The 26,038-nt window shown below is 43.4% G+C and overlaps 1 protein-coding gene across 1 annotated transcript; it reads right to left on the bottom strand.

Annotated features, from left to right (window-relative positions):
* Positions 1-6,216: 6,216 nt before the first annotated feature.
* LOC108882234 (neuromedin-B receptor) lies at positions 6,217-23,610 on the bottom strand. Its single transcript, XM_051071639.1, has 4 exons — positions 23,491-23,610; positions 22,377-22,592; positions 9,425-9,663; positions 6,217-7,627 (listed from the first exon to the last, which is right to left on the bottom strand). Exons 1-4 carry the CDS (start codon positions 23,596-23,598, stop codon positions 7,465-7,467), a joined length of 726 nt encoding a protein of 241 aa, XP_050927596.1. The 5' UTR covers positions 23,599-23,610; the 3' UTR covers positions 6,217-7,464.
* Between the last annotated feature and the right edge of the window lie 2,428 nt (positions 23,611-26,038).

The raw sequence follows: 26,038 nt of genomic DNA, 5'->3' as shown, positions 1-26,038 counted from the left end.
GTGGACGACATGAATTATCAACCGGTCGAGGCAGATGGCCGCCCACCCTGAGTCCGGTTCTGCTCGAGGTTTCTGCCTCTTAAAGGAAGTGTTTCCTCTCCACTGTCTCCTAGTGCTGCTCATGGTGGGATCTGTTGGGTCTCTCTCTGTAAATACCTGTTTTAAAGAGTACGGTCTAGACCTGCTCTATATGAAAAGTGCCTTGAGATGACTGTTGTTGTGATATGGTGTCTATATAAATAAAATTGAATTGAACTATCCCACAACATTCTTAAGAAAACCCCGGATATTCCACTTTTTGTCATTTCTCAGTAAACACAGGTTTCATCTGAAAACAGCTCCTCAGTCAAACCTGGAAACACCTCTGTGTCTTCAAAGCTCCCATTAGCACCGCTGCGTGTCTCCTCTGTTGATGTACCGATCTCCCAGAGACCTGAGGACTGTCTGAAGCTGTCAGATCTGTCACCGTCCAGCTTTGTGTGGATTCAAACAGGCAGGTTTAAGACACCAGGACAACTGTCAGTCGCAGAACCAGAAAATAACATTCAGCTTTATTTACAAAGCAGTTTTTGGTCCAGAATAGAATCTGAGCATTTAAAGTCCAGGCCTCACAGTTTCCCTCCCTCCTCCATCACACCGTTAGCTGTGCCACATCCACGCTAACATGCATTAGACGGCTGATGTTCCTTAACAGAATACTCGAGAGTAATTTATTTTTCACTTATCACCTTTTCCATTCTCATTCACAGTCGTGTCAATCTCAAACACTGGAGTAAATGAACTCATCTATTCTCTTATTATCAGCAAAACACTTTCTCCAAATGATTTATTTACACACACTTACACACACACACACACACACACACACAGGTGTAGATAAACATCTCTGGAGTAACATCAGTAAATCAAAAGAAAATAACAATAATAATAATCTGTGTCATTTGTGCTTCATGACGCTTGATTTCCTGTCTGCTGGACTCTGCTCGTGTTGGTTTGGTTGTTGTGATCTTTTTATCTGAACTAAAGAATCTTAAAGTTTCTGTGTCTGAGTTGAAAACATGCTTTGGATTTAATCCTTAATGCAGGTAATGATCCCAACCAGCTGTATATTGATTTTTCTTTTTAAGACTTGATTGTGTTCACAGTGAGCTACAAACACACAACACGTTTCCTTCCTGTATGTTTCTTATCTACATGAAAACACGTGTCACTGTCTGCTTCTGCAGACGCTGTAAAGGAGACGTGCATTGAACGGACTGACCCTGCATCAGGGTTAAATATCCACTCTGATCAGTAAATTACTGTGTGTGCTGTTCTGTCCCCACTCTGGCTGGATGTAGCTCTGGATATAGCTGCAGAGTCAGAGGTGAAAACGTTTGAATTGTGAGCAGAGCACAGCTGAAAATAAAATGTTGATTGGATCAGTTTTCACCAGTCGATACTAAAACAACACAAAACTGCTTTACTGATCTGAGGACTTATCATCGTGTCAGTCAGACACAGGGTTGGTGTTTGAATCTAACTCCAACACTCACTCTGCTTTCGCTCCTGTCAAACACTGTGAAAACAAAGCTGGAAACCTGTGACTGAACTTTATTGAGGGCACATTACAAGTAACATGACAAAGCATCGGAAACACAATGAAAACTTAAACAGCGTTATTAAACCAAACCTCACACAGTTCAACACCTTTACACACAACATGATTCAACACAATGCACTTTATTGTCTTTCATCTTTTGTCGTTCATTTTCATGTTCTCTTCAGAAATTAGACATCTTGTTTTTTTCTTCATTTTTTTCTATTTTAAACCTTTTTCTTTGTAACTGTGCAAATAAACTTCAGCATCGAGTCGTTTTCAAATCGACGTCTTTTCTCCTGGACCGTGGTAGAAAAAGGTTCAAACATGCAGCACAGGCCACCTTTTTCTTTAGCATGCATTTTCCCTGGGAGGAGAACAGTCCCTCTGAGTCTTTGATCCCTGCTAATTAAAGTCTTTAATGTGTGTAATTGTGTGTTGGTCCTGTTGGCTCTGAGCCCACAGCTGTGTCCTGGTCCCCTGTACTAACAGAGCAGGAACAGTGACGTGCAGCAGAGTAAAGTTCACCTCCTGATACATCCCTGTCTCCGTGTTGGGCTCAGATTGGACGAGTAGTTAACAAAGGCCGACGCTCATTTTCTTAATCTTATTTGTCCAGAGAATATTGGCTCCTGTTTCACTCCACAAAAAGCTCCTCATTTATCAGACTGCTCAGCCTCAGGAGGAGTGATGGGCCAAATTAAACCCATCAGTGATGAGACCACTTTAAAATCCCCAGTGATGTGATGTGCTCTGATTCAGCTTATTTTAAAGGATGGAAACGATGGTTGTATTTATGCTACAATTTAAATGTGGTCTTCAGTTGAATTATTGTCTGTACTTGTGTTTTCTCTCCCACAATGCATCTCATCAGAGAACAGTCAGCTGTGGGTAAAAGGGATGAGGCTCAGGTTCTTTTATATTTTTTATAAAAAGATCGAAACCAGTGTTTGTTTGTCTCTAAATGCCGTCGGACTTCTCTCAGCTTCAAGCCTGGTTCCTGCTAAAGATAGAAATCTTTATATATTTTTCATTGCATTTTTAAAAGGCTCTATAATTCACTGTAGTTTTAGCAAAGAGGAGAAAATAGTCCATTTGTTGGGGACTATTTTCTGTGGCGTATTAATCCACATTTGGTGCTGTAGTGAGGATTTGAGGCAGCAGGACACACAGTGGTTCACAATGAAGTTTTAATAAGACAGAGTATCTGTCATACTCCACCCACCAAACGTCCACAGCCACACTTATACATCTGTACCAGCTAAATGTTTTTTTCCAGCTGAGAAAACACAAAGTTTCTCCCTCTCACTACAAATGTAAAACTGTTTTGTAGCTGCATTAAAGTGTGGTCTATCATTTGATGGGCTTTTCTCTTGTATAATTGTTGAACCTGATTACTATAATCATCTTTAGTTTCCCTCCCTCAGCGATGTCATCTCTCCACTCTGCAGTTGGAAACTGATCAGACTGAACATCATCTCACGTCATTACTCAGCCAGGCGTGTTGATGTTCGTAGATTTGTGTTTGGGAGGACGGGGCTTGTTTTTCTCTCTTATTCAGCAGCCAGTGACTTTTTCACTTGATGAAGAAGCTGCTGCGGTCAATCTCATTTTTCTTTGATGATTGAAGAGTTATTTCTTTAAATCAAAAACCTGTGCAGCTTCATCCACCTCTCACTGATTCCGTGTCTGTTTTTCTGTTGCTGATTGTGTGATTTGTCATGAATGTAGAAGCTGTGATTCAGAGGTGTCGTTTCTTTTCTGTACTTCAGTCATATTCCCAGTTTGCCCAATTCATGTGGAAGGAATAGTTTGACGTTTTGGGAATTATGTTTATTAATCTGCCTCCCAGCACCTCAGTATTTAGCACGTCACATCTCACAGGATTGGCCCAGCTAGTTCCACCTGGAGTTGATAAGATTTCACAAAGTTACTGCTGCAGGCTAAGGGTTTCCCTCTGGTTCCAGTGTTGAGCTAAGTTAGCTGGCTGTAGCTGTAGTTTGATATATAACGTACAGAAAGCGAGTAAACCTTTCCTGTGCTGATCCTGTGGATCATCTATGTATTTTGAACATTCTGAATTGATAAATAATATATATTTGTGTATCAGTCATTAAAAACCAAATGGTTTTTTAAGGTAACACCCAAGCCCACACCCACAGCTTCATATTTACAGCTCATCAAACTCTGCAAAAACAGTGATGTGTTTTCCCAAAACTGTCAAATTGTTCATATTTGTAAAACATAAAGGAAATGCAGAACAATATGATGAACTTGTTTTCTAGGTGTTGACCTGAGATGCTCTGTGAAAACACAGCAGTGGATTAACTGCACAAACAGCACAAACAGCTCTCTGCATTAAAAGACATTATTAGAGAGTGTACGGGGGGGGGGGCACTACGGGGGGAGATGGACAGAAAAGCGACGGGAGGTGAGTAGATAAAGAGGGGAGGGATGGTGGAGGGAGATGCAGCCAAGGGGAGACAAATGAACTAAAGGCAGAGGGTGAAGGAGGGAGTCAGAACAAAGAGGCTGTGAAGAAAGACGCTAATGGAAAAAAAAGAGACAGAGAGCAAGAGTGTGAGAGGACACGAAGGAAAGTGTGAAAGAGAGACAAGAGTGCAAGTCTGTGGCCATTTCGGCCGCCCTGCTGACTCATGATGTGCAGCATGGTGCCTGGAGAAAAGCAGATCCGATCAGTGGACTCGAAACTTTTAACTTTTAACTAATGTCAGTGGTACTGGACAGACGTTGTCGGTCAGATGAGAGGAAGTTTGCAGGAAAGCAAAGAGAGAGAAACAGAGGAGAATGACGAAGCCAGAGAGGTGGAGCAGATTCCAGCACTGATGCAGTTTTTCTCATTATTTTCGTCATGGCCACAGTCAGATAGATGCAGAGAAGGAAAACCATTATCAGAGAGTGAATTTTCATTTTTAGCATAATCAGTACTCAGCTAATTTTATGCTTAGATGATCAAATTAAACAGTGGTGTTACCGCCTGTCCCATTTTAATAACATGCACGCACAGCAGTCTCCACTTCACCCAAAATACCTCACAGTTAGAAACTCAGAGTGGAACGGTTACTCATCCTGGAGGCTTGTGAACGGACAAACTAAAGTTAAATTAATGTTCCTTGACCTTCAAGAAAACCCTGAGTGAAGGACTGAACTGAACTGAAATCCAGTTGCTCAGTTTTTGAGAATTCTGGGGCAGCAAAATGAAAATATTTCAGAAATGACCGAACAGATTTTAAGATAATTTGGCAAACACCATGAAACAAACAGGGACAGAGCAGTTTTTATGGCTGCTTAAAAAACATTTTACATTTTGGTTACTGCAGATTCTGAATGTACGGCAGGACACAACTCCACCACTGCAGCTTCCAGCAACATTCAATATGACACGATAAGAGGGGATGTATAAGTCAGGGATTTCAGATATCAGTAAATTAGCTCCTGTATCAGTTTCTGTGGTTGCCATGGTTACACAGAGCTGCCTCAACAGCAGCTCACATGTTCACAGGAGTGGAAGCTGTCTCCTCTCCTGAAACTCAGTGCCTGAAAGCACCGTCGCTGCTATTAGAGCATCGCTGTGCTCTGTCAAGTCAAGGCCTCGTCCTTAACGCTGATGATACTGTGCAGCCTCTGGTGGATTTAGGTCAGAGACTGAATCTACTCAGCAGCTCCCACTGGAAATTGAAGACCTGTTGTTCTGAGAGCGTGAAGCAGCAGGTCGGCGCTGAGACCATCAACAATGACCAGGAAGTCGGTCACAGGTTCAGTCCCTGCAGTGAATCATGTCAAAGTGTCTGAGTCACTGAACCCCTGGCCTCACTTTTAACAAGCCTGTCTCCATAATGGCTGTGAAATGGGAAGGAGGAAAAACTTTCCTCCAGTTAATGACATGTCAGGTTTTGAGGGACCAGCAGCTGTCTACCCACCCACCACTCTCTCCTATGGCCATATTGACACGTGCCAACAACAGGTGCATTCAGAGACTGCGTCACCCACCCACTTAATGTAATTTCAGTGTACATCTTAGAGTCTATTTGAAGAGCCCAAGGTGACAGCTAGTAGTTAGGCTGCCCTGACGCATGTCCTGTCTCAACCTTTACTGCCGCTAAAAAAAACTGATTTCTATCAAAGTAAGGGGAAATTGCTGGTCTGTGTGTGTGCTCCTATAGAAACATTTATTCTGAGAATAATTTACACAGAAAAGTGAAGCATGCCTGGCACTGAGAAACACATCAAACATTGTAAAGAAGAAATAAAAACCAACATCAGCATGTGATCAAAAGTACATCACAGCATCATCTCAGTGGTTGTTTTTCACTATACAACACATCGATCTGTGCACACATGTCATCACCTGTCAGGTCATGGCATAAAGCAGCAACACAAAGCACTGACACTAATCATATGCACGGCTCTGTTAGTCTGTGCATCCATCAGGAACCTCTCTTTACCATGACAGATTCTTTAAATACTTATTTTCAAAGGAAAGGGACTGTTAGACGTTTGGAGTCTGGAGGAGTTTTTGGCATCAGGGACCATGGAGAATCAGGGGACAACAGATTGTCCCAACACATGACATACAAGTGATTTTGCTTCATGGAATGTATCAAGAACACATTAGTGGAAGGAGACTCATTTCAGCCTCCTGTATCTGTGATCTCATTCTTCTGGTCATTACACAAAGTTCATTACCACAGCTGAGGGTTGGAATATGGATCACCTCCTCAATTGAGAGCTTCGACTTCAGGCTCAGCTCCCGAGGCTGCTCGTCAGAACTAATGTTCTTACCCTCTCTGATGAACAAGACCTTTGATATCTGAACCTTGGATGGTTTTTGTGAAAATTACAAACTGGTGACAGAGCAGGCACAACCCTGGCAGGCCCAGTGCTCATAAGCTTTATACAAGTCCAGTAAACACATGCAGGCTGCATGGGCAAACTCAAACAGTGTAGAGGGCAAATCAACAAACTGTCAGCTGGGTTATAGCACAAAGCTGCAGATAACTGCAGCAGAGGTTCTCAGCTCTCAGACAGAATAGTACCTGATGGACGCCAAAAGTAACAGAGCCACAAACCAAACATTTACCAAAGAGGTTTTCCTCCACCCAAGGAGATATTTTGGTTGACAAGGCTTCGGGTAGTGTTTAACTGCTGTAACAGCATCCAGATCAACTCCATCACCTCCACGGCTGTAGCAGGAGTTCAGAGAGAGAGAGACCATCCTGTAACTTGAGTCAAACGTTCAATCCTCCAATGGTCCCGAGCATTCATCAAAATGTCCCTGGATAAGACTCGCTCATTATCAGACAAAGACGGGCAAAATCCTGCCTCTTAGTGGATCAATACAGTGCCACCAAATAAATGAAAATGGCTTTTTAGATCAATCAGTGATGTGTGAGCATTCGAGCAGCTTAGCACACAGAAGCAAGCTTTCACAGCAGACATGCCAGCGTGGTGCCCATGCTCCCAACAGGGCTGTCTGTCCTCTCTGCCTCAGACTTGTGGTTTGTTAAACTTTCACTCAACAGTTTTACTTCTTCCATATCTACATTTATTAAACATATTTCAATAAATCTGGAGAGTTGTGGCTGTAGAAAAGTGAAGCATTTTCTAGTTCGATAGGGTTTTTACTTCCCTTTGACTTCTCACCTTGTATTTCCAAGAGGCACTTTTTTGTTTGGTTGCCAGGTTGAGGATGTAAATGATGAGGAGCAACTGGTACAATCATTCACCAGGTACAAAGCCTCTAGAGTTTCCTCTACCTGTCCACACAGGCTATACTTTGCACCAAAACACCTCTCCTGGTCCTGTGTTCACAGAACTCCTGGGATGAGGTGAAGCTGTAAATCACTGACTCTCAGCCTCCTGCTTCACAGAGCCACTTCTTGTCTGTTGGAGTTGCCGTTGGCTGCTGGGGCAATGATGGCAGCGGTGGGTGTGGTCTTCTTGATGGAGGTGAGGCGGATGTGGGAGGTGCTGTGCAGGTAGCTGGCCTGGCGCTCTGGGCGGGGGCCTCTTCCACATCTCAGCTGACTGAGGAGGAAGGAGAAAGAGTAAACTGAATGTTCGAGGCATCTGCAAGGCCTTAAGGAGTTTGAAAGTCCTCAAAAATCCTTGTTTAAACCATCTCCCTTACAGATTCTAGAGGTTTAATTTTACTGCTACACATGAGTTAAAGCATAACAGGTTCAAACAAAAGTCGTGGAGAGAACATTTGCTGTTGACTGTTGTGACTGTTTCCATTCATCTTTTACTTGGTGTCAGTATCTGTAAACTGACATTTTATTCAACTATAATTGAATGAACATGAACTATCACAAGTTCATATGTTCATGTTCTTTTCCAAATACATAATCCTCAGAAACAGAAATAAAGATTAACTACAGTAGCTCCCTCAGAACAAAAAGATTTCTTTACGTTATGGAAATCTTCAAACTTGAACCAATAAAGAAGTTCAGTCAAACTTCGTTGTAAGCAATAAAAATAAATCTAAAGACAGGTGAATTACCATGTGTGCTTCATGCAGCCTCATTAGAACTGCTGCCCAAAGGCACATTTTATTTTTCCACTATATTCTCAGGATTTTCTTGTAAATCTGACCCAAATGAAGAATGAATCACTAAGCCCGTCCCCAGGTTACTGATTCTCACTGTGGCAGAGTGTGAAGAGGGTTTCCATCCTGCTGAGGCAGAGTACTGATAAGTTGTAGGATGTTTAGTGAAAGTGGAAGCGCTCAAATGGAGATTTAGAAAATGTCGAGACCATGATTACTACATTTTATAGCAAGTCCATTCACAGTGAGAAATTAAGTACACACCATCTGGTTGTTTCGTGAATCTCTCTCTGAGTGCTCAGAGTTTTACAAATGTTCAGCCTCCAGGAAAGTTTTGATTAGTCTACAATTGTAATTCACCATGGTCTGAATGCAGAGTGAGAAACATCAGCAATGCCCTGCCACTGAGCCAGCAGCCTGTCAGAGCAGAAGCCAAGTCCCAGCTGTGTGCAGGCATTTTGATTTGTATGCTCCTGTCATCTACGTCTTATTTATTTGCATTATTTAGATCCACTCAATACAGACATAAAGAACTGTTGAAGCATTCACCTCTGTATGTTTAATCTGACCAGTGATACACTGTTCTCTCTGTTAAGCTGCATGCTGTGCTGTCAAAGGTGCAGGAGCTGAATAGAACTTGGTAACCTCCTCTTAAAATGGGTGAAGTACTGTAAACATGTAATGATTAGGTCACTGCGTGTTGTTCATATATTCCTATATTTGAACTCTGAGTGATTTTCAAATGTCCTTAAATCTAGTTTGGTATTTCAACCATTTCTTGTTACTTGGCCAACATATGCTCAAAGACTGACTCTTTGCTGCTGCTTCTTCAAAAGGCAGAGCTTTCAAAGTCTAACTGTATAACCATTTGCTGTAAATGTATTAATCCACAGCTGAAAATAGCTTCCTAGCTGTTTTAGTGAGTCACTGAGTCTTCTTTTTTCTTCTTAAATGAGACCAGATGTTTGTGAGGAGTTCAAAGATTTATGTCTTCAGAAGCAGCCAGTGGCTCTGAAACTGTGACTGAGAGATGCCAGCATATTGTTTATTTGGGTCTTTGTGGGATTTCTAGACAGTAAAAAATATAGAATATAGGCAGCTTCATCCTTTAAGAAATGTTTATACGTCATAAATTGTCAGTGTTCCTGGACATAGTTAAAGGCTCAACTGATGTATGGCAGGTTCCAGAAAGTTTTGTCTTTGAGCTCAACTATAAAACCTGAAATGACCCCAGTGGTTACTGATAACTCGACCTCCCTGACGTGTTCTCTGCTGACCTGTTGAAGTGCCTGCGGAAGCTTTCGCTGAGCAGGTAGAGGGCGAAGGGGTTGACGCAGGAGGAGGAGAAGCTGAGGACTCTGGCCAGCAGGGTGATGACGAGGTGGGCCAGCGACAGATCCATCTGGTGGTAGTGGAAGGAGCGGTACATGTAGAGCACGTGGTTGGGGAACCAGCACAGGGCGAACAGACCCACGAACACCAGCACGATCTTGGCCAGACGCTTCCTCGTCTCCATCTGGAGGGGTGGAGATAAAAAGACAACAATGAGAGATCATCAGCCAGGTGGAGGGAAGAGAGGACGAGAGGATGGGAGCTATCTGACATTTTACTCCTCGCCTGAAGTCACTGTAAGCATCTTTGTGTTTTTTAAAGAAGCACACCTGGGAGTTGGCCATCAAGTGAGACTGGCTCTGTTTTCAGTTCTTGTTTGTGCAGATAATTAACTCTTTTGTCTTGGCCTCATTGATTTCTAGCCGGCTAATGTGACACTAGGTTTGAAGGCCTTTGTGAGAGCCAGATGGACTGCTTCACCTAAAGGGTCTGTTTTCTGTAGGAGGTCATCAGCACGCTCAAAACAATCCAAGGTGTTTCTCATTGATCATAAATTCATTGGTTTCCCTCTGACACAGAGCCTCTGTGGGCGGCACGACAGAACGTCTCTGATTGATGTTGAGATCAATGAGCCTTTTCAGGAGAATTTATTGAGTTAAAAGCTGAGCTGAAATCCACTAATAGAGCCCTGGAGAATCCTTTAGGATCCATGAGCTGTGTTGTAACTGTATTAAATCAGCACAGCATCGACTGTGTCTGTTGTAAATGAACAGGACTGGATGGTGGCCACAGTGGTGGTCAAGTCACTGAGCAGAACTTGTACAGGTCTGATTACTGAGAACTGAGTGTGGGAGGGACTGAAACAAACTTGGAAAAGCTCGTTTTAGTTGAGGACTACAGTCTTTTAAAGACTTGCAGCAGCAGAATCCTCATTGATGCCTGTTGATGTTTCTACAGGGAGATTTCTGTGTATCTCATCACTTCCTGTCCTGTCATCCATAGTGTTACATCTTCAGTAAAAATGGTTCAAGTCATTAGTCAAGGTTTGACTGTTAGTCCCACATCTGTCCAACATGCAGGTCTAAATGACACAGTTATTTTCCTTTGTTATGTTGGAACTTTTTTTCCTATTTCAATAGATTTTTCTGTCCAGTTTTGCAGAAACTGAAATAATGGAGGTAGAGAGCCATAAAATGCTGAAATGCTAAAGGCACAAAAGGCTTTAGATCTTTTCACTGTAGCAGGCTGAAAATGCATAAAAGTAAAATTGGTCACAGTTTCCTATTTTGGAGGGAAAATATAGTCATGTCAGACAGGACTGAGGGTTGGACTCCCACTGGGACATGCATGCTAAAAGCTTCCTCCAAATGTCCGACAGTATGATGAAATTGATGGAAAGGGAGAGAAAGTTTGTTTGAACACCAAATGCATTGCATGTACAGTAACATACAGTTTGACCTTGTCAGTCGGATCCTCGGAGATTGGCAGAGACATGTGAAAAAGGTCAGTTATGTCAGCCATGTGCACTTTACACAGGTCACCCACCTCCACACGTAAGCATTCATCTCAACACAAACACAAATAAAAATGTCAACAGTGTTTTCCAAAGTGCCTCCCTGTGTGCTGCAGACATCAGCCTCGTCAGACCTTCTGACCTTTTGATGGACACACTCCTGGTGTTTTCAGAGCCAGAGCTCAAACAGAGGAGCAGCAGACAAATGATGCTCCTCCACTCTGCTCTTTTCTTTTCACATGCTTCTAAATCCATTATAGTTTCTCATAAATGAATCCCTGAGGAGCTCATTAGACCTTCTCACCCCAAACACACAGAGAAAACACATGTACTGTTGACACGCAAGGCCACATAGAGTGAATGGTGGAGGCTATTTATTTCCCTCTGGTGCAGGAAGGTTTTTTCCCCTCCCCTCTCCTGCATCTATCACAGGGAACTGCACTGCAGTCAACTGGAAACACAGACTGAGTCTGAGCAGCAATCAGCTGGTGCAGTGTAACTCTTAATAAAACAAATCTTCAATCACATGCATCAAAAAAAGAAGCTGATGAAGACCAGAAGGCCAAAGTATGAACTGGAACCGGTGAGATTCATTCTGCTGTTTAAAGTCTCAGTATTCCTCTAACCCTTTAATACCTGCAGAACCCTGTGTCAAACTTTCACAGAACAAGACTCTAACACCATGAAAAAGTTACGTGTTTATCAAGACTCCACTGACAAAAGCAGTAATTTTACTGAGCAGATACCACCACCTCCATCTCTGTGGTACTTTTACTTTTACTTTTATTCCAGCAGCTCCTGGTTAAATCTCTGTTTTTATCAATGGAGTCTGGTAGAGATATATAGAGATGTTTGTTGTTAAACTAAAAGGATCTTCCTCTTTAATAAAAAGCTCTGTCTCTGTAGGAATCCTGTCATCATGCTGTCAGACACTGAGAAGAACAATCTGAGTCTGTCAGAGACAAAACAAGAACTTTAGAGGACAGACTTTAACATGGATGGTCGTCCATTGGATTACATTACAGCAGCTGTTTGTGTCTGTCCATATGAGTTATCCTTTAACCCCGGTAAAACTGCCTCAGATAGGAGAGTGGTATCTGTCTTTGGATATCTCCCAAAATGTCTGTAACTTTTCCTTTAATTATATTTTCTTAATAGAAACAGTTTTGACAGCATGGATAAGCAACAGTCCAAAGAAACAACAGTCAGTAAGCATCAGGTGCAGAGCAGGGGGAAAATACATCCAGTATGAAAAGCCTGTTTGCTGAAGACTGATGTTCTAACACCTTCTGTGTTCTGAGTAGAAATCTGGCCGATCGTTTGTTTCCTTCCTGGAGTTTGACCCTGTGACGCTCACCTGGAGCGACGCCATCCAAAAGTCATTTGAACACAATCAGAGGATTAAGAGTCTTTGGTGGAGAGTTGAATTGAGGGGGATAACGTTTGTACAAGTTCATTTTTATATTGAGGAAGAACTTCATTAATTAGTCGGATTCTGCTTAGAGAAGAACCGATGTGTGTTCCAGCTGATCATCGTTCATTCCAGTGGCGCCCAGCAGCGTCTCACCTTGACTGACTCGCCTCTTAGAGACGAGAAAGCGCACATTTAAAGTTAACCAGCAGCAAACTCTGCTGATTACGGAGCAGGGATCATCTCTGTGCTCCAGGCTGCTCGCCGCTGATTTGTGTTTGCTCTGATTTGCTGCCAGTGGTCGGGCAGAGTTTGGCGTTTTCCCAAGATCCTCTTAGGCAACCTGCAGCTCTGCACCACAACTCATCTGGAAGGGTGGATTATGGGAATTTGTGTGCATAAATGTGTGTGCATGCATTCACAGATGTATGACTGTACATCTTCTCTGCATGCATGCATCCTAGACACACACACACACACACCTGCAGCTGCCTCCTCAGCTGTGAGTGTATTCAGATCTGCGTAACGTCGCCTCTCAGCTCATTGTTCATAAATCCTCAGAGTTCCCCAGCAGAGCCACTAACTGCTTCTTTTGGCACCGAGGAAGAAGCCTGCAAAGCCTCCTGGGAGCTCCCATTAGAGCCACGTGTGAGACAGATCGACACCGGAGGTGGCGGCGGTGCGGCGAGCCATCGAGCTGTCATCTTTTTACCTCGCTCCAAATGTTGAAAAATGAAGAAATGCGGAACAAACATTTCTTCATTTGTGCTCGTGTTATCCTGTCACATTACAGGTGAAATACAGCTCCTGTATAGGAGATGAAGTCTCCCATCATGCACTTGAGTAAAAGCTGCCACCAATCTTTATTCTGCATCTATCATGCAGTTAAAAAGTATATCCATCCATTCCTTATAACTTAACCATCCAATCCGCAGTAACAGGAACAATCAGAGATGAACACCTCAGACGTTCTCAGTGATTTCAGCCTAAACACAGAATGAGAACTGTGTGTGTTCTAGGAAACGTGCTAACGTTGATGAGTCGGTGACAACACAACAGGTCACCTGTCTCCGCCCTCGGACACCACTCACAGCAGCAGCTCACTCACACACAGAAACTGTGTCAGTGTGTTTGCACTGAACCTTCAGCAGTAACACTGATCAGAGCAGGATAATAAAAAACACCACAGTGTCAGTGTTCAGGTCAGAGTTTACCAGAGTCAGACAGACTGACAGACTGACTGACTGACAGACTGAAGATAAGAAAACATTTGGGCTCAAGTCCTCCAGATGGAAACATCTGTAATGACGTTCTCTGATGTGACGCAGTTCAAGTGGAAATTCTTGAGTTAAAAAATGTGTTTTGTGAGGTCACAGTGACCTTTGACCTTTGACCAATAAAATCTAAGCAGTTCACTTTTGAGTCCAAGTGAACGTTTGTATCAAATTTAAAGAATTTGAAGAAATTCCCTCGAGGTGTTTCTGAGATATCAGGAGAACAGGACGGACAGACGGACGACCTGATGACATAAAGCCTCCGTCTGCAGCTGTCGGCGGCGTGGAGATAACACACTGACTGTTTCCCAGTTTATCTGTTAATGACAGGAAACTGCCTGATGTAATAAGACAAAGTGGTGTGACGTTCTAATCTGGTGGACTGTGATGATAGCATGAAACACGTGTTTTAATCTGGTTCAAATGTTAAAGCAGTTTTATTGGAGTGGTTTCTGATGTGTCTCGGTCAGACTTCAGTTAAGAAGCTGTTACTGTCTCCTCACACCTGCTGCTCGTTCATTAAGAGCTGACGATGTGAAGTGTTCATTAGAGCATTAATAGACACACACTTCACTGAAGAGGTGACTTCAACGTCTCTGAAGAGAGTCGACCGCGGACTGAGACTCTGCCCAGTGTGGTGGTGGTTTTATCAGCTGCACATCATTCACTCTCTTCATGCTGCATTCACATCCAGACTCAAAGCAGAAACCCTCGTCTCCTGTCTCAAGTTTTCTCTGAAACTCCTCAGTGGTGGCGTCGATCAGGAGTGAATCTAATCTCCCTCTGGTTCGTCCAGATCCGCTTCCTTCACTCTGAGCTCACTGATCAGGTTTGTGGTGATGCATCTGAGTCGAGGTTCTCCAGAAAAACTAATCGCTGCGACGTGAAGCTTAAAGGGAAAATCAATCTATTTGTTTGTTTCTTGTCGTATTGTGATTTATTCTGACAGAATGAGTTATGTAAATTCTTTCCTCCATTTAATTTCATTTTATTTCCATCTGCTGTTCCCTGCATGGCTGCAGGTATTTCTCTGCTGGACGAATCACAGGTGTTTCTGACGGAGAGGACTGAACAGGAGGAAGCTCGTGGTCATTAGACAGCTTTGCTAACTGTGCTAATGTCACTATGATGGTGATCAGAGATGTTAATCAGTTACCTACAGTCAGGTGACCCTCGTCTCACTGTGTCTCTCTGCTGCTGTTGTACTGCTCCACTTATTTTTTTCTTTTTAAAGGCAGGATCCTGTTCCAGCAGGATCTGCTACAAATTAAGCCTCAGGTCCTTTGCTGTGTAGAGACACACACACACACACACACACAGAGTCATTCTCCTACCAGTGTATTTCTGTAAACTGTGTGTCGCTCGCGGGTTTTTCTTGCTTTTCTTTTGGTTTCATGAATAAACATGAACTCTTGTCATTGTTTTTTATATCAGAGGCAGAAAAACAGAAAAGTTAAAGTTGCTGCTGCTGCAGTGAGTTTTTGTCTCTTTTTAAACGCTGCTTTTGTTGTATGTGTTACTGCTGCTGTTGCTGTTGTTGGTGTGCAGAATGATAATGGTACTCCACTGTCTATATTTATGCTGAGAGGCATAAATGTGTGAGAGGTGACGAATCACTGCTCTACACTGTAGATATTTAACACGTGACAACGTGATGAGAGAGTCAGAGCATGTGTGATAGAAACCAGCAAGAAAAGGTGATTAATGTTCTTGAAGAACTACATGTTTCAGCCCATTAACTACCTGAGTCTGTGTATTTAATGGGGAGAAAATGCAGAGCAGCTGCTAACAGTTGCTCAGCAGCTGATATCTGATGTCCCTGAACATATCATCAAGGAGAGATTTGAAAACTCTGTATGAAGAACTCATTAATCCTAACCTGGACCTGGACCTGGACTTGGACTTCCTCCTACACATTTTTCCTCTTTGATGTGTTTTCATTCAGATCTGCTCCAGTCATCACTCCTCTCCTCCCTCCCTCCATGTCCTCCTCTCCTCTCTCTCTCTGTTTTTTCCTCTTGCTGTTCTTCTCGCTTGCAGACGTTCACCTCCGTCACCTGCAGCACCTCCCTCTGACTGTCAGTCCCATTCACACCATAGAGCTGAAATAATGAGCTGAAAGATGTTTAAAAGCTCCAAAGCCCTGCAGCTGCTCTGTGCTGACCAATGACAGTGAGTTTACCTTTACCTGACTTTACCTTTAAAAAGAAAGACCACAGTCTGCTGTTCTCTTGGTTTGGAAGTAAACTTTGGAATTATTCTGTCGGCCGCTCTCCTGACTCATTAACATTTATATTACAGGCTGTTTTTCCCAAGCTGTGTTTAAGCCTGCCAGTTTTCACTCTGCACTCGTCACTGCCATCAAGCAGCATCAGAATATTTCCAATAAAATCAATCAGAGGTGATTAATTCAGTTGTTTCGTTTGGTTTTGGTAGAAATCTCGCTTTTACTGAAGGTTCATCAGAATGAAGAATTCAGGTATTTTTGAACCTGGGCCTTATCTTTCCTGTCTTTAAATCTTTAAATGATTGATAGGGACAAATAAAATGGCAACTGCAAAAACTGCAATAGTACATGAGAAGAGTACTACAGTCTACAGTGTAAACTACATAGTGTGTGCTGCAGCTTCTGTCTTTTTGTCTTTACAGAAAAAAAGGACTTTGTTTCGTTGGTTTCTGTGGCGTCTCTGAAGTCTTCAGAGGACACAGGTACAACATGAAGATCAGAGGCACACTGTCTCATAAAAACAATAAAGTACACTCACAAGCAAACTCAGAAATGAGCTGCAAACTGCTGCTGTAAAACACAAACAACCCACCAGGCAGACGACTCACACATAATTGGAAATGCAGCAGTTCTAAGTTACAGAATAACTTGGTGCCACAAACAAAATAATAATGGTGGCAGACGTTGGAGTTGTGCCTGCGGGACGCTTCGCCTCACAGCTCAGAGTGTCAGCACTGATTTACACACAGGCTGAAAACTCCTCCAGGTCCAGCTTCAAGGAAAACGCTTCAGTCCTTAATATCACTGCTGGTTAATGTCACGACCTGAACCCTCAGCAGACTGATGGTCACATGTCTGTAGAGGAGGGTGATGTGTGTGTGTGTGATGAGGGCTGAGGTTGTGTTGATAGATTCACCTGCAGGAACAGGAAGTGAGATGACGTCAGTAAACGTTTTATCGCAGGCTGTGAGGACGGAGGAATCTCATCTCTGCTGTTTGTTTTTCCATCTTTCACTTTCATTTGAACAGATGAGTTAAGAGTTGGTGAAAGAGCCCCAGGTCACGATCCTCCCTGACACAGCTTCTCATAACTCAACTCATTTGTCATCATGATGTGCAGCGAGAAATGAAACAGCAAAATGTTGTGACTCTGATCTGCTTTGTTTTGTATTGATAGATAGAAGCTAACACACTGTCCTCCTGTGTCCGAGCTCCACGTCATGTCGCAGTCAGGAAAAACACACGACGAGCTGAGTATCATTATCATCATTATTGTTGACTGTACACATTAGTGACTGTCTGTTTATCAGTCCTGTGTTTTCATGCAGAGAACTGTGTAACGATGGCGTCCTCCTCAGCTACAGCCTCTCACAGTGAAGCCAGTCCAATCAGAGACACTGAGTCGAGACGACACCATGTTTTGAATTCTTTCCATTTGCACGTCCTCTTGCATCCAGCACTTTTCTTACTTGTTGTGTTGTTCTTCAGTCCAGAGTCAGAAATCTCTGCCTGTGTGTGTGTGTGTGTGTGTGTGTGTGTGTGTGTGTGTGTGTGTGTGTGTGTGTGTTGTGCTCCATCAGCAGAGGGCACGGACGGCGGCGGTGATGATGATGAAAGCTGGCAGGTGAAGCAGGGAAGTGACGAGGCCTGTTGAGCTCGTGTGTTACCGTCCCAGAGGAGGGAGGCTGTCTGTGTCTGAGCGTCTGCAGCCAGTAAAGACTCAGCATTGATTTTCAGCATTATCAGTCAGTGAGCGACACGCAGCAGTTTGAAAAGACTTTGGGCTGAAAGGGACTTGAATTCTCTGAAGTAGAAGTCTGTCTCAGCAAAGTGTTTATTAAGTGAGAAGTTATTTCTGCAAACTTTTCGTTTTCTCTGGTGAGAGCTGAAACCTGTGCTGGTCACTGTCAGGATCTGGGCTTTAATATTACAGAATTTAGTTTCTCTAAAGCTGGACAGATGCTGTACATTAAACCACTGACAGGTGAAGTGAACACTGATCACCATCCACAATGCTCCTGTCAAAGAGCCCAAAGCTCTGACCCGTCGGGTCCTGGACACAGGATCTTGGGGGGATATCCTGTGGTGTCTGGCAGTGGATCCTTTGGGTCTTGTGGGTTGTGGAGTGAGGTCTCCATGGATCTCTCCCTGTGGCTACACATTTTAAACCTGTGATGGTTTCCTCATACTGTGCAGATGAGTCAGATAAAGAAACAGGTAAAACACAGCTGTAGTTACTGTATGTTAGAGCGACAGCACCTCAGCCATCTGCAACCCCCCCGGCCTGAACTGTTCAAAGAGTCTCGAGTTCAACTTCTGGGTCCAAAAGAGAGACCTGATCGAACTGAACAGCCAGTTCAGAGCCTGAGTGTCCTGACACAGAATCACAGTCTGTCACCTGTGCTTCTGCTGTGTCCTGCAGCTGCTAATCACTTGACGTGAGGCCACACTGCTGCTGTACTCTCGACTCAGTGAGGACAGACAGAAATACGCTGTAACTCTAAACTGAAGAGTAAACTCTCAGTGAAGCAAATGTTACTCTGTGTCTGAGTTTTCCTCCCATACAGACGTCTTGAATTAAGGAGGAGTCACAGCAGTAAACTCAGCGCTGGAGTTGAACCCTGGCTGCAGGAGGTAAAGCTAAAGGGATTCAATAACAATTAGAGTTGGAAAGTCCTGCACACCAAAACGCTGACTCATATTTAAAATCAATCGCTGCTCCCGCCTCCTGTCTCTCTGTCTCTCTCTTCGTTATCTCCTGGTCTGTTTTTGTCATTTCTTAGACCTCCAACTTCTTCTCTGTTTGTCTTCAGCCGTCGCATCGCTGAGAGTCGTCTGAGTTCAGTCACCTGACAGGTCGATGCCCATAACGGCCTCCAGTCTGATTGATCCAGTCAAATCTCAACGTGATGATGGTTTTTATGTGATTTCTGTCAATTGTCTGAGCATGCAATTATTTTGTTGTTCTGTCGCTGTCACTCAGCTGTCACCTAAAATCAGAGTCAAGCCTGCTGCTGAAGTGACGAGTCAGTAATTGACAAATTGACAAAAACAGGTTCTTTTGTGCTGAGATTTCTCTGAGGCGAGGCAGGGTTTAATCTTTAGTTTAAAGCTTTCACCAGAAAGTCCTGAAATATTTTCTCCTGAGGTGGAAAAAAATATCTGTTTGCTATGAGCTCAAGTCCAACTACTCCTGTATAAATCTACATTAAAGAGTTTAAGAGACAATAAATCACATGAAAACATGACTGATGGAGGGGATTTTCTAAATGACTAAATTCAGACTCTTTAGTTACCACAGTGCAACAACAACCTACTGACAGAAGAACATGTACCAGCCATGAACCCATGTAGTTCTCTTGAAGTTTGACTTAGTGTTTTTATTTCTATAACTTTTTACTGTTTTTTCTCCTGGCTTCCAGACAAACACGAAGCTCCTCAGATGAATGATGATCTCCTCTGCTGCTCCTTTAAAACCCCACAGAGGTGAGATGTTTTATTCAGTTATCCTGAGGATCTGCTGCAGGCCTTTAATATTCCACTGGCCTTTAATATTGATAGCTACAAACCAGAGGAGTGCATTTAACCTCCTACATCTGCTGAGCATTAGACATCGTCCTCCTTCACTTCCTCTCTTCTGTAACACATCCCATCAGATTCATCTCATTACAGTTCATCTGCCTGAAAGCACGGAGCGAGTTTTCTTTAACGGGGTTCAAAGTCAGTGTAATCTTTTCATTACACACACACATTTAATGTTTTATATATAAATAACTGCATAGATACATTTTATTGATCCAGTGGGGGAAGCTGCCGTCTACCTCCAGTCGTCATGTGTTACTCAGCTGAGAGATCATCACAGCCTGTCTGCGTAGAAATGATCTTTCTATTATTCACACAGTTAATTTCCTGAATATGAGTTAAGAGCGTCGTCTACACACTGATTAACCACACACACACACACACACACACGTGTTATGGTGAGTTAAAATGGGCTGACAGTGTCAGCAGCCCGGCAGGAGAGACACTCCTCTGTGCAGTATGGTTTCATAACGGACACCAGCTGCTGATTATCTGAAGCACAGGTTGGCAGTGAGCTGGTGATATTAAGATCTACTATGCTGGGATGAGTATTAGTTGTTTTGCTAGCAACTGCATTAACCATCATGAGCCCTACACCTGCAGCTGTAGTGGCAGCGTAGCCGAGCATTTTGAAATCTCTAAACTTCCAATGGAACAAACATTTTTTCATTTTACTGTTCTGTGTTTGAGTCGTGCTTTCGAGTCCACTGTGCTGTGTGTGAACAAATCCAGTGTTTATTGATTTACTGAGCGTTAAATGACTTTATTGTTTCTGTTTTTGAATTAGTTCTTATTGTTTTTAGCATCATATCCTCACAAAGTTCTCCAAACAAATTACACAGTTTGCTAGTGTCAAAAACAAGAGAGTGTTTTCTGATCGATGGCGTGGTCTGAAATAAAGCTGTGGTGTGTGTGTGTGTGTGTGTGTGTGTGTGCACCTGCTGCGTATGTGCTCTAATGTATTTCTTATCTCTGGAAACACAATGAATTAGCTCTGCCCTCAGATAAGACAGTAGGCGTGTTTGGTATTGATGTGGGCGTCTGCAGTTAATGTAGCAATTGGCTTCCCACCTCTATAGATGTGGAGATACGGGCAGTGAAGAGGCTTCTCCTGTTTAAGGAGGAAAGCGCTGATGGCATCGCTCCCCCACGAGGAAGGAGCTGTAATGAGATGAATTAGATGACACACACGATGTGGTGTGATGGACCGAGACTAAAGCATGGAGACACTGTGAGTTTACAGCCACAGCAGAATGGAAAAACACTTCATGTCATGGCTCTGTAATCTCCAAACTGTTTCCTGATCATCTGAAAATGACAGTGTAATTTGTGACTAATTATAGAGGAGATAAAGATAGTGGATGTAGTGGTTGTTGTTGATGTCCAGTGTGTGAAAGAACTGAATTCTAATGTCGGGTATCTCAGTGAGAATCTGATCCCCACTCTATTAATGACTGCTGGTAAAAAGCAGCATCAGATAACTATGAAGGTGTTTTCTGTATCTACAGTACAAACTGACCAGTCCAGGCTGTTTTTTTTTCAGTTTCTGACCTTCCTCCTGTCTCAGCTCTCAGCGTCAGGAGTTGATTCACTGTTTGTCTCTGAGTTTGTCGATGTCAGCTTCACTGCAGAGTGTCCCTGCAGACCTGCAGCTGGCCTCTGAAATGACTCTCCCCTTCAGTATTTATGTGTTTACAGGGTGACACCTTCAGTTAATGAGCTGCACACAGAGTGAAAAAAGGAAAGTAAGGACCACAATCATCCCACTGTTCAGGTCTTTATATTAACGACTGCAAGTGTCTCTGCTCACATCTTCAGGAACAAACTGTGGCTCTGATCACACAGGACAAGTCCAAGTCATTTGTAATAAGTCAGAGTCAATGTTCAAGTCCCTCAAGGGAAGTCCAGGTCAGGTCTCATGTCTGTAGGTAAATCCAGGCCAAGTTGCAATTTCAAGTCAAGTTTATGGTCGTTTGAAAAAACCAGGTGCAGATGAAGTCTGAGTCAAACTCTCACACCACTGTTCTACTTCCTGTGTCCATGAGTCCACAACCGCTCACTGTCCAGTCCAGTGCAGCCCTGTCTGTGCTGCGTTAATTCTGTTTTTGTTTTCAAGTTTACAGCTTCTACTTCTGCTTTCACTGTTTCATCAACACTTCCTGCACAGATGTGTCAGAATAAAAGTCTTCAGCAGCTGCAGCCGACAGGCTTTTAATCTAAATCAACAGGAAGAGCCAAGTTTCACTGATGAAAGCTTAATGAAAAGTAAACTGGAAACACCTGGAAACACCTGGTACATACTGGACTCGCCATCAGCAGTGATTACTGTCATGATAATCTGTGGAGGTGCAGCCGCACTGCTCCATCATTGATCACATACACCTGATCTGACCTGTTACTGTTGTTGGGTTTTTAATAATTCAGGTCCCCTTCCTTCTGACCTCTCCTCCATCTGTGAAGATCAGGCTGGTGTAAAGTGATTACTCACTCCCACTGACACAGTCCTCCACTAAACCTCCCTCATGGCTGAAATACTCAGTGCAGCCTCTGCAGCCGTGGCAGTGGGAGGTGTGGGTGCAAAAAGCATCGTGTCTGAGTCGATTCACATTAAACTGAACTTCACACTGTTTATCTCTTTCAAGCGTTAGAAACCACAGAAGACACTTATTCCCTTTGCTCCTTCCTCCCCTGATGTTTCATTCACCTGCATGTTCACTTATCACTTATTCAAGCTGTCACTTTAAAAACAACTGCACAGGAAATCACTTTATGCTCCTTTAAAAAGTCTTGTGGAGCCTTACACGTGTGTCTACCATGTATCAGGTCAGATGAACTGTTCACATTCTCATGACAAAGACAGGCTTTGTCAGCTCATTCATTCATCAGTCACCTGTCTCTTGGTGTGTTCGCTGACCTCCCCCGGCATGTCGTGGGCGCTCTTGATGAGCGTGCGGGCGATGTGGTAATAATACACAGAGATGATGGCCAGAGGGATCAGGAAGTAAACCAGGAAGATCATCACTGAGTGGATCTTTGGATGCATCTGATTGGACAGCGGGTACGGTACGCAGTTCACAAAGGTGACGTTAGTGTTGTCCCTGTGACCCTGAAAAAAGACGGAGAAAGAGGAAAGAGAGAAGGAGGGGAATGATGGGGAGGAGGTGCAGAAAGAGGAGAGGAAGGAGGAGAAGAGAAGGGACCACACATCAGTGCAGGTCATAAAACCGATCGCAGATCAACACAGAGACACTTCCATCCATAAATCTGACTATAAAGACTTCACAGCCGTCAGGGCTGATGTTTGTCTGGAGGGAAACCCAGCAGAGTCCTCATCAGTGAGTGATGAAGAGCACACATTTAGTCTGAATGAATACAGGGTCCTGTTCAGACTGGACTCTGCTTCATAGATCTGTGTCGTGATGATGACCTCTGTTATGTTCAGGGACTGAGTTATCGGCCAATTTTGCTGTTGTACTGTGAGAATGATGGAGCACACACTCATTCATGCATCCAGGCATGGAGCTGGATGATAACAAACGTGGTCCAACTCGTGGTTTCTGGCCTGATATCCGAGGAGTGAAGCTGATTGTGGACGATTCAGCAGCGCACAGTTTATATCCAGGGCCAACAGTCGCTGCCAGTGCAGGAAATGATCTGTTCTTTATGTAGTGCAGCAGGAAATAAGGGTCTGAGTCTGACATTCACTTTACCAAACCTTAACCAAACATTCACGCTGCCAGTCTCCTGTTCTACCACAACCCAAAGGTGATCTACTGGATCCAGATCTGAGGAGGCCTCTGATCGTATGTTTTTTAGCAGTTTAAACTGTGTATCCTGAATCATGTCACGGTGTATTCTGATTGGTTGGTTTGTAGTTCGATCTAGGAGCAAAAATGACGACACATTTCTTTCATGACGGTCGGTTTTCACCTGGAGCAGAATAAAACTGCACCGTGTGATGAAGGGACCTGTTGTTTGTCTGTTTATTTTACCTGCATGGAGACGACTTGTGAGAAGATGGCCTCGGGGACAGCCAGCAGGACGGACAGCAGCCAGATAGACACCGCTTTCAGACACGTCCAGAAGACGGCGCTGGACGTCTGGATGTCCATCGGGTTCACTATCGCCTTATACCTGTTTGACACAGAGAGAGAGACACTTCAGCCAGACCAACCACTGAACAGACCCGACTAATGAGCTACGATAGAGACAGATCCACACTGGAAATCAACGAGACACAGTTTGAATGTTTAGACAAAAACAGACAGAAACATCCAGTAAACAGACGAACACACAGGTGAGACACCGTGCAGCAGCTCTGGAGGGAACAGCTGCTCTGACGGAGCATGTCCACTCCCATGGTGCATTGCTGCTGTTACCTTTCACCTCCTGAAGCTACGAGGAGAAACACAACCATCTTCTTCAGTTTCGTCCATGTGAAGCTGAGGCACTTCAGACAGAAACTCCTCACTCTTATTATTCTGCAGCACGCTCGCCATTAAAGATATTCAACAGGGATCTCTGAATAAACAGATGAAATTAGACTTTGAAAAGGCTGCACTGTAGAAATCCACATTAATAAAAGAGCAAAAACCATTATGAAACAAACCCATCATAACACTTGAGCTTTTCTGGTCTGAAACCAAACATAAATCATCTAACAATTCTATCATTTTTTTTCTTTTGACAGCATTAGTGGTTCCAGGCTCTTTGTTAGTTAATGAGAAACTCCATCAGCCGTCGGACGGCCGTGGCTGCAGACTGGAGGACAAAAACAGGAACAGGAAACAATAGCACTTTGTTATTAATTATTCTTTATGGGTAATCATGGAGCTGCATTTTAAATTCCTCATTAGACCGAGCAGATCAGTGTTTCAACTGAATCTGGTGGAGCTGAGCGACACAGATTTGGGCTTTTTCAGTGAAAATCCCTCAGAATAGATGAAGCTGGATTCAGAAATGACAGAAGTGTTTAAATTACAGCCTTCATATATATATACAGCTGCAGTAGCTTGTTGTGCTCAGTGGCGGGGTCCGCCTTTCTCACATGAGATCCACATCATGTACCCACACAGAGGAGGTCTCCTGGAGACAATGCAATCATGTCGTTCAGTGTTCAATCATCACACTCCACAGCTGCATCAGAGCTGTGTTAAAGGATCAGGCTGCTGATATTGGATATTTTTAATTTCAACAACATTGTTGGGGACTATTTTCAGCGGCGGATCAATCTACATTTAGTCCTCTAGTGAGTGTTTGTGGCAGCAGGATGATGTGTGTGTGGGACAGTGATGAAGGAACACTGAAGGTTCACTGTTTTAACAGTTGTTGGAGCTCAGTGTCTCGGATGAAGAAGATTTATCAGGTCAGAAACAAACAGATCCTCGTTATCAGGATACTTTTATTTCTGGATTTGATATTTTCATGAGATTTCTTGACGATGTTGAAACCAGTTCCTGCTGCTTCTGTTTCACATTGAAATGAATCACATGATCCCACCAGTTACCACACATGTTGCTGAAATCTTCAGGACAGATCTTTTTTTCCCGGCACACATCTTAAGGTTTAACTGGAAACCTCTGTTTTATTCATGTGTCCCAGTGAAGCAGCGTGAACAAAACCAGGACTCTGAAAGTGAAGCTGATAAATGCAACAAGTGTTTTATTATTTAAACCTGAATTCTTCCTGCTGTAACTTCCAGCGATTTAACTGATAACGTGGAGTTAAATGTTAACGTGAAGAGGAAAGTTTAAAATGCTGAAGCCAGTTGAGCTCCGCTCTGCAGTAACAGACGAGCAGGAACAAACATTTCCAACATCTGTGAATAAACATGAAGAGGAGCCTCCTTCATCCCAGTGATGCTTGAATCAGACTGTCAGGATGTTAAACTGTGTTTATGTAACTCGGACTGATCCCAGAGCTGCTCTCATGACTGGATCTCATATCATAAACTTTTGGACTAAAGCATCGTCTGCCTCTTTGTCTTCCTGCTGTATTTTATCCACTGAGACACAAACAGGGTCAGAGCGAGGTCGGATCAGTTCGCTGAGCCCGCACCATCACTCATTCATGGACCTGAGAGTGGACTCACCTCAGACTCTGTCATACACTCACTGCCCATAAATCTCCCATCATTATGCTGTATCTCACTTTATGTTTTATTGATGTAATGACTCATTAATTATTCACGTCATGTAGGGGCTATAAGTTTGAAGCTGTGTCCTCAGGCTGTAAATTTCCGACACATAAAGTCAGAATCAGGCTGAATCACTGAGGCAGGGTTTGACATCAGTTAAAGATGTGTGAGATCAACAAGGGAAAAGGCGACAAGAAAAATCTGGAAAAACGGCCAAAGTATGTGGACGGCCCATTAGTCAGTTAGAGTTAGGCCTAAAGGAAACTCTCTTTGTCTGTGGCAGGACCCCAAACAACTCATACTCACCTCAGGGCTTTCCTGCCACTCAGGACTCAGACTGTGGAGCTGGCTGTGTGCACAGAGGCACTGTCATGTTCAAACAGGGAGGAGACAAACACAAACTGTTGACACAAAGT

Source organism: Lates calcarifer, linkage group LG7_1 (assembly GCF_001640805.2).
Source record: "Lates calcarifer isolate ASB-BC8 linkage group LG7_1, TLL_Latcal_v3, whole genome shotgun sequence".
NCBI classification, from domain to species: Eukaryota; Metazoa; Chordata; class Actinopteri; family Centropomidae; genus Lates; species Lates calcarifer.
The sequence above is the reverse complement of the archived record's forward strand: the minus strand, read 5'-3'. Positions and strand labels throughout refer to the sequence as shown.

Bases quoted from the DNA above. Each gene is read 5' to 3' on its own strand.
- LOC108882234 (XM_051071639.1), bottom strand. From the start codon at position 23,598: ATGGACATCCAGACGTCCAGCGCCGTCTTCTGGACGTGTCTGAAAGCG. The intron at 9,664-22,376 runs GTGACTGATGAA...CCACCCCTCCAG, and splicing joins GCGAACACACCAAGAGACAG to ATGGAGACGAGGAAGCGTCT. The intron at 7,628-9,424 runs GTCAGCAGAGAA...CTTCCTCCTCAG, and splicing joins TTCCGCAGGCACTTCAACAG to TCAGCTGAGATGTGGAAGAG.